Genomic DNA, 15,000 nt, shown 5'->3' on the forward strand with positions numbered 1-15,000 from the left:
TTAGGCTGCCCGGTGGTGCAGTGGGTAGCACGTTCGCCTCACAGCAAGAAGGATGCTGGTTCGAGCCTTGGCTGGGTCAGTTGCATGTTCTCCAAGTGTTTGCGTGGGTTCCTCCGGGTGCTTCGGTTTCCCCCACAAGTCCAAAGACATGCGGTACAGGTGAATTGGGTAGGCTAAATTGTCCAGAGTGTATGTGTGTGAATGAGTGTGTATGAATGTTTCCCAGTGATGGGTTGCAGCAGGAATGACATCCACTGCGTAAAAACATAAGCTGGATAAGTTGGCGGTTCATCCTGCTGTGGCGACCCCAGATTAATAAAGGGACCAAGCCAAAAAGAAAATAAATGAATGAATAATAATAATAAATCAAAAATACAAAATAGATAAATTAAAATAAAAATTAAAATAAAAATGAAACTAAATTAAAAAATAATAATAAAAATCCTTATATGAAGACGCACACCCTCACTCACTTGCAGAGAGATCTTAACAGGGCCGCTTTGCATGGTGAAAGGCATTGCAAAAAGCCCCTTGAAAGGCTGAAGGAACCACAGCAAATTCACCGAGCCCCTCTCATCTCCCCACATCAGCACACACTTTTCTCCTGGCGCCTAGATCAAACATGACTCACAGTAAACCAAGACAAAAAAAATACAGACCAGCTCTAAAATAAATTCCAGTTCAACATGAGATGCAGGCACCTACCTCTGTGTCATACCAATAACACAGAGCACTGGCGAAATGAGTCAGTCCTGAGAAAACACAGCAAGGTCAAAAAGTGAAAAGACAAACAGAATACAGTACATCCGTCAGTTTTGTGGGCTCATACCGTACAAATGAATCTGCTCGAAACCAGATGCAGTGGTAACGTCAAAGAAATGGATGCCCCTGTTTAGGGTCGCTACCGCTATCTTGTGAACGTTTGCCATGTAGACAGCATCTGTGACCCAACCCTGGAACCGCTTACGATGATGCCTTTTAATAAAGGCCTCACCCCACATCTGCAGAGATGGAGAAGAGCTTTTAGATCCTTAAGTCACAAATAGTATGGTTACACTTTAGTTTGGGGACCAATTCTCAATTGTCACTTCAAATTGTGCAAAATGAAAACGTTAGCTGAAATTCATCATATAAAATCCATACAGTATTTTGCAAAACCACCCACAAAAGACAAATGTTTTTTATTTTTTTATGCTTGGGTGTTCAGCCATTTCGATAAAGGGATATTTCATTAAACTGCATTAGAATTTTCACTTTCAGAAATAATAATACGAGAGCTATCACTGGAGCAGTGTCTTTTCAAAAGGTACTATTAGGGTCCATATTTGTACCTTAAAGAAACATATTAGAACCTAAAAAGTAGAAAAAGTGAACCTCTTGACTATTTTAGGTACTATTTGTACATTTGAGCTACCAATAGTGGTGTAACGGGTCACAAATCTCACGGTTCGGATCACAAGGTCCATTAAACAGTGATTTTAATCTTTACCATAAACATCAGTGTTTATATCTGAACTATAAACTGTCCTCCCTGTACTTCTGTGTTATTTAATTGTTTGTGACGACCTGAAAAAGTGTGAAAACTGAATCTCTCTCGATCAAACGCAGATTTGAATGCATTGTTTAGAAGCATTAATAAACATATGCGATCACTATCATTTATCGTTCATGTTGCGCAGGTTTGAATTGAGATCATGACTTTTTTAATGTTTAATTGTGCAGCTTTACACTGAATGCATGAATGCAGGCTATACAAACAGTGACAGAGAACACCTTTAATTAATAACCTAAGAAAGCATTTGACATCTTTTTCCGTCATCATTATTTTTTATTTATTTGTTTATTTATTTAGATTTTTTATTGATTTATTTTTTTCATCATTATATTTTACAGGGAAGCCAAAATGCTTTTATACATGTAATATGAATGACGCGGGAGGCAATCTCTTTGCAATTGTTATAAATGTTGTATTAACCTAAAAGTTCAAAAAAGTTATTAATTCACGGGTCACGTGCATTCTGAACCGTGGGTTGTGATCCATACACCCCTAATATGGATCCTTTAGGTACACATGTGTACCTCTGGACACTAATATACATTATGTCTTTTAGGTACAAATGTGTACCTCTTGACTATTTCAAGCACTAAAATGTCCATTTGAGCTACCAATATGGATCATTTAGGTAAAAATGTGTACCTCTTGACAATTTTAGGCACTAATATGTATATTTGAGCTACCAGTATGGATCATTTAGGTACAAATGTGTACCTCTTGACAATTTTAGGCACTAATATGTATATTTGAGCTACCAGTATGGATCATTTAGGTACAAATGTGTACCTCTTGACAATTTTAGGCACTAATATGTATATTTGCGCTACCAGTATGGATCATTTAGGTACAAATGTGTACCTCTTGACAATTTTAGGCACTAATATGTATATTTGCGCTACCAGTATGGATCATTTAGGTACAAATGTGTCCCTCTTGACAATTTTAGGCACTAATATGTATATTTGAGCTACCAGTATGGATCATTTAGGTACAAATGTGTACCTCTTGACAATTTTAGGCACTAATATGTATATTTGAGCTACCAGTATGGATCATTTAGGTACAAATGTGTCCCTCTTGACAATTTTAGGTACTAATTTGAGCTAACAATATGGATTCTTTAGGTACAAATGTGTTCCTCTTGACAATTGTAGGCACTAATATTTATTTTTGAGCTACCAGTATGGATCCTTTAGGTACAAATGTGTACCTCTTGACAATTTTAGGCACTAATATGTATATTTGAGCTACCAGTATGTATCATTTAGGTACAAATGTGTACCTCTTGACAATTTTAGGCACTAATATGTATATTTGCGCTACCAGTATGGATTATTTAGGTACAAATGTGTACCTCTTGACAATTTTAGGCACTAATATGTATATTTGAGCTACCAGTATGGATCATTTAGGTACAAATGTGTACCTCTTGACAATTAGGCACTAATATGTATATTTGAGCTACCAGTATGGATCATTTAGGTACAAATGTGTACCTCTTGACAATTTTAGGCACTAATATGTATATTTGAGCTACCAGTATGGATCATTTAGGTACAAATGTGTACCTCTTGACAATTAGGCACTAATATGTATATTTGAGCTACCAGTATGGATCATTTAGGTACAAATGTGTACCTCTTGACAATTTTAGGCACTAATATGTATATTTGAGCTACCAGTATGGATCATTTAGGTACAAATGTGTCCCTCCTGACAATTTTAGGTACTAATTTGAGCTAACAATATGGATTCTTTAGGTACAAATGTGTTCCTCTTGACAATTGTAGGCACTAATATTTATTTTTGAGCTACCAGTATGGATCCTTTAGGTACAAATGTGTTACTCTTGACTACTTTACAAACTAATATGTACATTTGAGCTACCAATATGTACCCTTTCAGTACAAATGTGTACCTCTTGACAATTTGTGGACTAATTAAAGACAAAAAAAATAAATGTCACCACAATTTAGAGGTTTTTAATTTTACTTGCATAACATTGGTTAATGGAACTAACATTTTGTAAGTTAACATGCCTACTATTACTGTAACTATTGATGACTATTACCTCACTGAATTTCTAATTTGCTGCTTGTCAATAGTAAGGGGATCTTAGGAATACTTGTTTCTAATTGGTTAATCATGACAGAACAGAAAGTAAAGTATGTTATTTTCCACACTCAAAAAGTTTAAATAATAAAAATGTTTTCACAGTATTTTGTAGTGCTTGTGATATCAATATTGTACATGCTAGTTATTGAATATCTGTCTAATATGCATGCTAATATTCAACCTGTTGACAGTGGGAATTGATCCTCAAGCTGAAGTGTGATATGATCATCGTTATGTGAATCAAATGTTAATATGTGACCTCTAGTGGCTTTAAGTGGTTCAGATGACGGTTCCACGCGATGAGAGTTCCTCTCTTGCTGACACTGACGTACCGCATCGGTGGAGACAGAGTCAACGCCAACACACGCACAATAGCTTCTTGCTGATGTGATAAATCATTTGAGTAGTAGAATAAGAGTAAAAAATGCCATTTAATTTCTAAAACAGACATAAACAATTAAAAAATGCATAATAACAGTTTGGTGGCTTTGCTACAGAAACGTAAAGTCAACATAAGGCTAAGAAGTAAATGAAAAGTTGTTAGCCATCACCTTGTTATAGGTACACTTGCGTATTAAAGGATGAGAGATGGGTAGATTCTGACAGGGCTGCATCGACTGCGTGATGTGCTTATAATGCTGCAGCATGAAGGTCTGGAACGTCTGCCATTCGACACGGCCATCACATGAGATGCTCATCTGTACAAAAAACAATGAAGAAATGTTTACTCTGATCATATATAGACATAGCCTTTCCCTGGTGGTCTAGTGGTTAGGAATGAATGAATATTTAGACATATGCTGATATTCAATAAACATATCATGATAATGAACATGCACAATGTTTATATCACGAGTACTTCAAAAAACTGTGAATAATTATATATATTTTTTTACTTTGAGAGTGTTTTTTTTTTAAGAATAGTCAGACTGCATTTGCAGGAATATTCACAAGAGTTATATATAAAAAGATATTCTTATTTTCAAACATTTTCACATGTTATTCTATGCTGAAATAATTATAGCGTAATTATAGGCCTATATTGTCCGTTAACACTTTACAATAAGTTTACATTTGTTACCATTAATTTAACTAAACTTTTTATCAGTCTTATGTGATGTAAATTTACCAGTTGCACGTGGTGCAGTGGGTAGAACAATCGCCTTACAGCAAGAAGGTCACTGGTTTGAGCCCCGGCTGGGTCAGTTTGCATTTCTGTGTGGAGTTTGCATGTTCTCCCGTGTTCCCATGGGTTTCTTCCGGGTGCTCCGGTTTCCCCCACAAGTCCAAAAACATGTGGTATAGGTGAATTGGGTAGGCTAAATTGTCCGTAGTGTATGTGTGTGAATTAGTGTGTATGGATGTTTCCCAGTGATGGGTTGCAGCTGGAAGGGCATCCGCTGCGTAAAACATATGCTGGATTAATTGGCAGTTCATTCCGCTGTGGCGATTCGAGATTAATAAAGGGACTAAGCCGAAAAGAAAATGAATGAATGAATGAATGAATGATGCCTATAACACATTCAAATAAAAAAGTGATAGTACTTTTATTAAATTAGGTTATAATTTTTCTCTGTTGGTTTGGCTCATTTCTTGAAACAGGAATTACATTCTCAAAACAACATGGACAAACCTCCAAACCACTTGGCAATTTTTCACAACAGACCTGATTTTCTCATTCATTTCATCAAATTGCAAATGTCTAAGTACATCTTTGCAAATGATCAAGCAGGTAGCCGACATTTAGCACAATTTCCAAGTGAATAGATCTAGTTGATCTAAACTGATTGTTGATTCTCAGTTCAATAGTTGTTCGCTCCAAAATGTGTGAGCGCCATTCCATTGTATGTCATCACATGCACAATAGTCTGTTCAATTGTCAAAATTAGTCCCTGGAACATTTGATACATTTATTACAGCATCTGACAGTCAGGTGAAACTAAAACTTATTTAACAAAGGAGGAATTTCATCTCAGATGACCAATCAAGCACTGTAGGCTGCATATAATTTTCATTGTTTTTTGCTTGTGTGTTTATATTACAGTATATTTTGTTTTATTCTGATGTATGGAAATTACTTTATGTGTGTGATTGATAATGGTTACAATTTCCACAATTGTATTCTGTTAGCTAGACAAAAACAGTACAGTAACCATTGTCAGTGAAGGACTGGGCTAAGACTGTAAGGTGGACATGAGGGATATTTCAATGGTCCTCTGCGATAGTGACAAAACAACTAAACATTTTGACTTGCAGTGCTTCCACAATGCCAAAGGGACGAGGTATTTTGGGGGCACTGACTGCTTAAATGAGAAGGAAATTTAGTTTTGACACATGAGTGAACAGTTTTGGGAAAGCTATGAGCTGTTGCAGGTCAACCATGGTGTTGTGCCGAACCATCCACATTATTTTGGTAAAAGCACCAAGAGTGTTGAGAGTGTCCGGTCTGTTTCAAGAAATGAGCCAAAGCAATTGAGAAGGATATTTGCCATTTTTATGGCACTGACTTTTTATATGGGAAGAGAATTTAGTTTTGATACATGAGTGAACTGTTTTTGGAGAGATATGAGATTTTGCAAGTGAGCTAGTGTTGTGCTAAACTGTAACATTGTTTTGCCAAATGATCTTAGAATTTTGAGAATGTAATTTCTGTTTAAGAAATGAGCCAAACCAATGGAGAAAAACTGTAATAAGGAATAAAATTGTCCATTGTATCCCTAATAAATATGGCTATTTCTTACTATTGATTTGAATGTATTAACTAACATGGACTTTATGGACTTCAATTAACTAACAAAGAGACTTCATTGTAAATAGAGGCCTATTGTACTTTTTAGGATCAAATTTTGTAATTTAATCATTTATTTAATCATCTATTTAATCATTTATTTACTCTGAACATGCACTGTCAAGTTTGATATATATTTTTATTTATGTTTACTTTATCTTTTCACTTTTATTTATTTATTTTTTTTTAACTTTTGTTTTTTATTCGTTTTAACATAACGGAACAAACAGATCACCAGAGGCATCACATACAACTATTACATTCTTCTTATACAGTTGTTTTTATAGTACAGGTTACTCTCCCATTAGCCCCCCACCCCAACCCGCCCGTAAAAGGTACTGTATTATAAGCATAAACACCAACATAGTTTCCTTCAAGTCCATATGATTCAGTCTTTTACAATCTGTAATGTGCGGTCCAAACAAAATATTTCACATATACAATATACATATATATGTACATATATAAAAAAATAATAATAAGTAATAATAAAAAATATAAATAAATATAAATAAGGGGAGGAGGGAGGGGGGGTCGCACTCATTGCAAAGCATTTCCTAGCAAATTATATATTTTCTGTATTCTTATATATAAACCATTTTGACCAATTTTTTTAACATTTATCCATGTTTAGTCTTAAAGAAAAGGTGAGTTTCTCCATTTCAAACATATTATCTACAATTGTTATCCACTCATCCTTTGTTGGTGAAATCTCTTCCAACCATTTCTTGGTTATTGCTTTTTTACTAGCAACTAATAGTATTTTGAGAAGGTATTTGTCTTGTGCGTTAAAATCGGTTTGTATGTTTCCTAAATATATAGTACCATGATCAATCTCCAAACCCAGTATTGATTCAATTTCAGTGACCACCATTAACCAATAAGATTGGATTGCTGGACAATTCCAGAATATATGATAATAATCAGCCATAAAATTGTTACATCGTCTCCAGCAACGTGCAGAATCTAAGTTACCATTCTGTGAGTATTTCCTTTTTGGAGTAATAAAGAATCTAATCATATTTTTCCATGAGAATTCTCTCCATTGACCACAACTGGAGGTAGTATGTTGTGTTTTACAAATATTTGTCCAATCTTCTTCTGACAGAAATATGTTCGCCTCCTTCTCCCATTTCTCTTTAACATATAAGGTAGAGAGAGACTTGGCAGACTGTATGCATGCATATATTCTTGATACTAGTTTCTTATTCACTTTTATTTTTAAGTAAGAATTTGTCTGAGATATGAGTCATTTCTGATGAAAAAACAAATTCACAACAGACCTAATCTGATCTTTTCAGCAAGTTAAAGTAATAGCCACAAACTAAAGGCAACTGGCCTCATTGAAAAAATCCTCCACGTCACTTCTCTGGTAGTCTTGGCCTGTCGCTTCTTTCAGACAGCAAAAGAAATCCTCAAAGCTCATGGAGTTAGCTGAGACTCGGTCACGCGCTCGGAGTCTTCTGCTGAGATCAGATCTTTGCCTGAAGAACGACTCCATGAAGAGCCTCAGATGATTCGACTGCAGAGACTCCAACAGACGAACACTCCGGCCAGCAACACTAGAGATTAAGTGGAGCAGAGAGAGGAAATATGGAGTGAAGTATGTATGCACAGAGTCATTTATAGCAGCTGTGATTCAACATTGATAAAGATGTTATCTAGAGACCGTATATGTATATATTGCAGTATATAGTGCAACAGAGCGGAAGGAGGTTGTCAAGTGAGAGAAAGTATGTGTGGGTGACACGGTGGCACAGTGGTCAGCACTGTCGCCTCACAGCAAGATGGTCACTGGTTCAAGTCCCGGCTGGGCCAGTTGGCATTACTGTGTGGAGTTTGCATGTTCTCCCCATGTTGATGTGGGTTTCCTCCGGGTGCTCCAGTTTCCCCCACGGTCCAAACACATGCGCTATAGATGAATTGAAGAAACTAAATTGGCCGTAGTGTGTGTGTGCATGTGTATGAGTGTGTACGGATGTTTCCCAGTACTGGGTTGCAGCTGGAAGGGCATCCACTGTGTAAAACATATGCTGGATAAGTTGGTGGTTCATTCCGCAGTGGTGACCCCTGACGAATAAAGAGACTGAAGGAAAATGAATGAATGAGAATGTGTGTGTGTGAAAGAGAGACAGTGACACCCTGTGGAAAAAACTCCAACTGCAGTTAAATTCTCCATCTGTATCACTAGCTGCTTCCATCCACCTATATTTTTGAGCACATTTCAGAAAATTGCATTGAAAATTATTAATGGAAAATGCCCATACATTTTGAAAAGGCACAACTAAGTGGGATAAACTTTTTATCTGATCTAATGAGCCTGAACTGTTTTCCATAGTTGGCCATGACCTAATGGCATCTGTTCTAATAATATTTTTGGACAAGGAAAAAAACAATCATTTATAAAGTATAAAAAAACGACAATAGAATTTTGTTTTTTTTTTAATTGTAAAAATGTTTTAAATATACAAAAAAATTCAATTTATTTTTATTTTGAAGTCAAAAGCCGTGCATCCAGTTCAACACTATTATTTTTATAATCTTGTCACATTTCATGGCTAACACTTACTAATAAAAAAGCTACATTGATATTAATAACATCTTAGAAAATGAAAAAAATAAGATTTTTGAAATCACACACACACACACACGCACGCACGCACGCACGCGCACACACACACACACACACACACACGCACGCACGCACACACACATACATCTATATATTGATATGGTAAAATTAATAGACCACTTGAAAATTTTCAGTTTTACTGGATTTTTTAGGTATGGTTGTGAGTAAAAAATTATATTTTTTATCCTATAAAGGTCTGATATCATTTCTTCTAAATTTCAAATAGAAAATTTGTAATTTAGAGCACTTCTTTCTATATTTGTGACTCATTTTCTGTCATTTTTTCTTTTAGAAAATGACAACTGGTCAAAAGAACAAATGAAAAATACATTTTATTCAAATAAAATATACCTGTAAAATGTAAAAAAGTGTGTGTATATATATATATATATACACTTTTTTAAACAATTTTACAATAATTTATTTATTTATTATATGGATAATTACTTAATTATGGATAATTACAATTATGGAGTGTCAATTCATTCAACTATGTAGTAACATAGTTAGTATGTTAGTAACATAGTAAACAATTAAATTCTCCAGTCATTAAGCTTCTATTTTATAATTAATCACTAAATAATTTTCTTGTTGCCATGAGTATCTGACAACAAACCACTTTAAAAGGTTATATTTAATTTAAACATTAGATTAATCACAGCAGGCATTGACAGAGGAGCAGTATATAACTGTATTTAATGCAATATCTTTGGCAAAAGTATGCATAAATGCTTCTGTATGTAATATCTATATCAGTCCCTCCAGGATTTTGCGACTCCAGTAGTTCTTAATATAAAAAAAGACAAATTTGTCAAGATTTATTGTGTATATCACAGCAAAATACAAGAATAAAAGCAAATAATGTCGTAAGTGCTGAGAAAAGTCATCAAAAATAAGTTATTTTAGGTCGCATATATATAGTGTTTTAAGAAATTCTGTGGACTGTGTGTGTGTATAGATAGATAGATAGATAGATAGATAGACAGACAGACAGACAGACAGATAGATAGATAGATAGATAGATAGATAGATAGATAGATAGATAGATAGATAGATAGATAGATAGACAGACAGACAGACAGATAGACAGATAGACAGATAGATAGATAGATAGATAGATAGATAGATAGATAGACAGACAGACAGACAGACAGACAGACAGATAGACAGATAGATAGATAGATAGATAGATAGATAGATAGATAGATAGATAGATAGATAGATAGATAGATAGATATGCACTTACTGATGAGTACTGCTAGGTTTTTCCTCCTTATAGACCTTCCATAGATCCTTATGTCGTTTCCGAGTGTCCATAGTAAACCTAATAACAACAACAATAGATGTTTAGAGCAGAACAGCTATAGATTTTGTAAAAAAAAAAAGAAAACAAAAAACCTTGGCCAAAAATATTTCTCTTATATTTTGTTGAGTGTTGATCTTCCTCCAGCCTCCCACAGTTTAAAAGCAGCAGACAGATGCTCAGTTATAGATTAATCATCCATTAGTTACCAGGACAATATCTAACAACAGAATTCAGAAGGGTTGCTCACTTAATACGTAACTGAACACTTTTTCATCAACAATGTTTATCTGTTTATTATCATAAGTTAATTATGTTTATTATTAGTTGTTAAGGATAATAGTTAATAATTTCTTATTATAAGGTAATAAAATGTTGTCGTTGACAGTTTGTAGGACGATGTACGTTATGACAGAGTGAAAAACACCCAAACTGAAATCATACATTGATAAACAACTGTCGTTAACTGTCGACGAAGGTCTGACAGATACATTTAAAAAACAAACAAAACTGTTTAAGTTAATGTTAACACTCGATATACAGTTCATAAGTGTTGTTGTGTGTAATAAATAGACAATAGTGAAAACACAAACCTTGCGTTGTTTCTTTGTTAACTTAGTTGACAGAAAATCGTAGCTCTTCATAATTTACAGTGGCTCGTGCTCTCAAATTTGATTGGCTGAGCACTTTTCATAAACTTCTGTCAGAAATATACTGATTTAGACAAACAAAAGGTATTTCTAGGACTGTAACTGTCTGACCTGAAACAAAAAAAAATCACGTTGATTCACGCTATTATGTTAGCTTTTTTGCGGTAACTTTAGTTAGACCTATTTAAGATTACTGTAAAAACACCTACTAAAATCAAACATAAGTATGTAATCCGATCCGAATAAAATACATGGAAATAAATAATTATTACAATTATTATTTGTTTATTAAAATATACTGTATTTTCTACGTTGCATATCCTGCATAAAACTACATATCCCACAATTCTGCTGTTTCCAACCGGAAGTTATTTCTCTTCCTGGATACTTTAAACTGTCATATGAAACAATAATAAAAGACAGGACCGTTCTGTCACAACCCTGGACAAATAATGCATTTTAACGGCTGAATGAGAGGTTAGTTATCATTTTATTACTCTTCATTTAAAGTAAGCGGAATGCTAAATTAACTGTATACGCTAACTTGATTTTAACGGTGCAAAAAAACGTTAGTTTGCTTTAACACTGACCACAAATGAAGCACATTACTAATATACGATCATTTTTATTTTTGTTTAATAATCATGTAATTTGTGCCAATACTATAGTAGCCTAGTAGTAGATGCTCCACGACTCACTATTATATTAAGAGGACAATGAAATTTGATGGTTCTATTATATATTGAGGTAAAGGGTATTATATATTGGGACTTTCTCCTTAAATAATTTCAGAAAAGGGTTCATTGCAAATACTAAATACTGTACAACATTGTTCACAGTCAAATAAATAGTGTTAATAATGTAAATACACACACACAAAAAATGTGTAAATAATAATGTTATTTTCAAGCCTGCTTACATGGGTTTTCAGACCGAATATTCAAAGTACCATGGTAAACAATGTAGGGAGCAGGTGTTACAAGTTGTACTGAACGAATGTCTGAATATACTGTAAAATCATCTATTTTATCATCTATAATGTCTCTCCAAGGTTAAAGTTTTGCTTTTATAAAATTAGTTTTTAGTTCAATACTATTTTTAACATTTGATGTCATTTTCTGTTGGATTTTAGTTTGTCCTCTTAACGAGTTTGTCAGTTTCCTTTTGTTTTATTTTTTCCTTCACTTTGGTTAATTGGTGAAGTTTGTGGAGCTTCACATCGATGGATTTGCTCTTCAGTGTTTGGACTTTCAGCAGTGTTACGTTTTTAAGATGTTTTATTGGGATGCTGTAACATTTAAGTGAGACGGGTGTAATGTGTGCGACAGGTCAAGGATGAGGCAGGAATCAGTTCTCTATTTAAGCTTTTTACTCAATAGTTGAAAATTATGTAACAGTAATTGGAGAGGAAAAAGAAACATTAATAATTATCTTTGAACAAAAACAACGAGTGTAAGCCAAATAAAAGAAATTAACAAAACAATCCTTAAAACTAAAGTCTAAACTAGGCGTCAAAAATAAATACAAATAAACACCGAAATCTTCAGTGTATACGACACCCGAACTAAACTAATTAAAGCTACAAAACTCAAAATACACCACTGGCAAAACACTCAAGCTAATCTAACAAAACATCAATCGAAACTAAAACAAACCGGATAAAATGGTCAAAGCTTAGTTTAGAACCACACAACAACCATCACGTTATGTTACTTAAAGCCAACGAAGTTCAACAAGCAAACTCGAATTACCACAGTAAACTGAGATAATAAATCACTAAACAGCCGAAGCATTGCACAATCAAATTGCGTGGAGCACAAATGGTACGCCGAGGCAGAGCGCACACCACACATTGGTCTGTCGGGGCTTTAAATCCTTGCGGCTCGTCCGGGGATTGGTGGAACCGACACCGTCATAATGATGATGGACAGAATGGTAAATCAAACATACCAAGCAGTGAAAATTAAACCATACTGAACTGAACTGTAACTCTGAAAACTGGACTGGACAGTTTCAATTTACTAGAACTTCTTTGTTAAGCTGCTATACACTGTAAAAGCGCTATAGAAATAAACATGAATTGAATTTTGTCAACACATCCGTATTAACCCAGCAGACACACAAGTCATAAGACGTTAATATTAGGTCAGATTTAGGTCACCAGCATGTAAGGACAATGTTATTTTGATGTCCAGTAACGACGTAAAATGACGTTGTGTTGGAAAGTGATTAAAATCCAACATCGAGCTAACATCTTAAACCAGCGTCATATTGATGTCAAATACTAGCATTTATTCGTCAGGTGTGGCAACCAAAATCTAACGTCTAATAGACGTCATATTGGTAACGTCCACACAACGTCAAGCTGTAACATTATTAGACGTTGATATATTGTTTTTAGGTTGCGGTGGAAAGTAACAAAAATGCATCTAAAATGTCTAACATTGGACACTGACGTCAAACTGATTTTCATTTCCAAACAAAATGCAATATCCCCCAATGCAACATCAGTTCTGTTCCTGCTGGGTCGTTTTAACAGAGTTAACAGAACATGTCCAGTGATGACCCAGTGTTTCAGCACATTAAATGGGACCTATTATGCCCTATTTTACAAGATGTAAAATAACTCTTCGATGTCCCTAGAGCAGTGTTTCCCAACCCTGTTCCTGAAGGCACACCAACAGTACACATTTTCAACCTCTCCCTAATCAAACACACCTGAATCATCTTATCATAACATCAGAAGAGACTCCCAACACCTGAAGTTAATGGGTCAGAAAAGGGAGACATCCAAAATATGTACTGTTGGTGTGCCTCCAGGATCAGGGTTGGGAAACATTGCCCTAGAGTGTGTATGTTAAGTTTCAGCCCAAAATACTTCACACATAATGTTTTATAACTCTTTGAATCTGCCCCTTTAAGTCCTTGATCCTAATTGTGTCATTTTGGTGACCGTCACTTTAAATTCAAATGAGATTGAGCTTTTTTTTTCAAAAGTGGGCGGGGCTAGAAATGTATATGTGTCAGCATAGTGGCAGATTCTAAAACAAGACTAACCTCCTATGCTAATGAGGGAGAGATGGTAAAGTGGGTGGGGCTTCTCTGATGACACGTGCAAAAGGAGAATGTCAATCAAAGTGTTTCTGTAGTCTGTTTTTATCAAGTGTGATTATAAAAAAAATAAAATTTACATTTTTTTATCTTTGGAAGCTGCTTATATTCACACACTGCTGCCACACAACTGTGTTTAAACCTTTTATAAAAATGATTTTTGCATAATAGGTCCCCTTTAAGTCTTAGTAATAAAATTAAATAAATGTTAAAACAGACACTGAACTAAAAAACATACAGAAGCAACATAAACTAATAAAAGTTTTAAAAAGTTGAGATATTGAGACAAAATGAAAAGTGGATGGATTATTTTTGAATTGACATTTTTATGTGAACTATCCCTTTAAATGCTAATTGAAACATCTATTTTGCTAACACATGTCTTTTCAGTCTGTTTATTTTTCCCTCTCTTTTTGGCCAGTGTGAGTGACGGAGCTGCAGATGTGATGGAGGACTTCAGGAGGTCGTACCTGCGGCTGTGTAAGGAGGGAGGAATAGACACTCAGGAATCAGTGCTGGCTCAGCTGCACGACACCAGGACAGTGACGGGCAGCAGTCGGCTGGATCTAAGCGGTCAGAGCATCACTGTGGACACATGCAGCGTGCTGGCCAGAGTCCTGCAGAACGACACAGTCTTCACTGAGATCATCCTCAGCGACTGCATGCTCAGTGAGGAAGGTGAGTACTAGTGCTGTGTAATATCGATCTTTTGTATTAGGGAATACTTATTACAATGGGGCGGCACGGTGGCTCAATGAATAGCACTGTCGCCTCACAGCAAGAAGGTTGCTGGTTTGAGTCCCAACACATGCGCTATAGGGGAATTAGAGGAACTAAATTGACCGT

At 35.1% G+C, this 15,000-nt stretch overlaps 2 protein-coding genes across 2 annotated transcripts in view; one reads left to right on the forward strand and one right to left on the reverse strand.

Annotated features, from left to right (window-relative positions):
• The window catches only part of LOC130238817 (WD repeat-containing protein on Y chromosome), a 37,062-nt gene extending 26,649 nt beyond the window's left edge, over nucleotides 1–10,413 (reverse strand). The window contains exons 1-7 of the mRNA XM_056469931.1: nucleotides 10,337–10,413; nucleotides 7,798–8,020; nucleotides 4,222–4,368; nucleotides 3,930–4,052; nucleotides 830–1,001; nucleotides 706–752; nucleotides 474–611 (exon numbers count right to left, since the gene is read on the reverse strand). Of these exons, the coding sequence (XP_056325906.1) occupies nucleotides 474–611; nucleotides 706–752; nucleotides 830–1,001; nucleotides 3,930–4,052; nucleotides 4,222–4,368; nucleotides 7,798–8,020; nucleotides 10,337–10,407 (921 nt within the window). The 5' untranslated portion in view covers nucleotides 10,408–10,413. The remainder of the gene's footprint in view (nucleotides 1–473; nucleotides 612–705; nucleotides 753–829; nucleotides 1,002–3,929; nucleotides 4,053–4,221; nucleotides 4,369–7,797; nucleotides 8,021–10,336) is intronic.
• Nucleotides 10,414–11,430: 1,017 nt separating this feature from the next.
• Nucleotides 11,431–15,000, forward strand: part of lrrc45 (leucine rich repeat containing 45) — a 23,677-nt gene continuing 20,107 nt past the window's right edge. Inside the window, exons 1-2 of the mRNA XM_056469643.1 lie at nucleotides 11,431–11,520; nucleotides 14,576–14,832. Of these exons, the coding sequence (XP_056325618.1) occupies nucleotides 14,601–14,832 (232 nt within the window). The 5' untranslated portion in view covers nucleotides 11,431–11,520; nucleotides 14,576–14,600. The remainder of the gene's footprint in view (nucleotides 11,521–14,575; nucleotides 14,833–15,000) is intronic.

This window comes from Danio aesculapii, chromosome 12 (assembly GCF_903798145.1).
Source record: "Danio aesculapii chromosome 12, fDanAes4.1, whole genome shotgun sequence".
Lineage (NCBI taxonomy): Eukaryota > Metazoa > Chordata > Actinopteri > Cypriniformes > Danionidae > Danio > Danio aesculapii.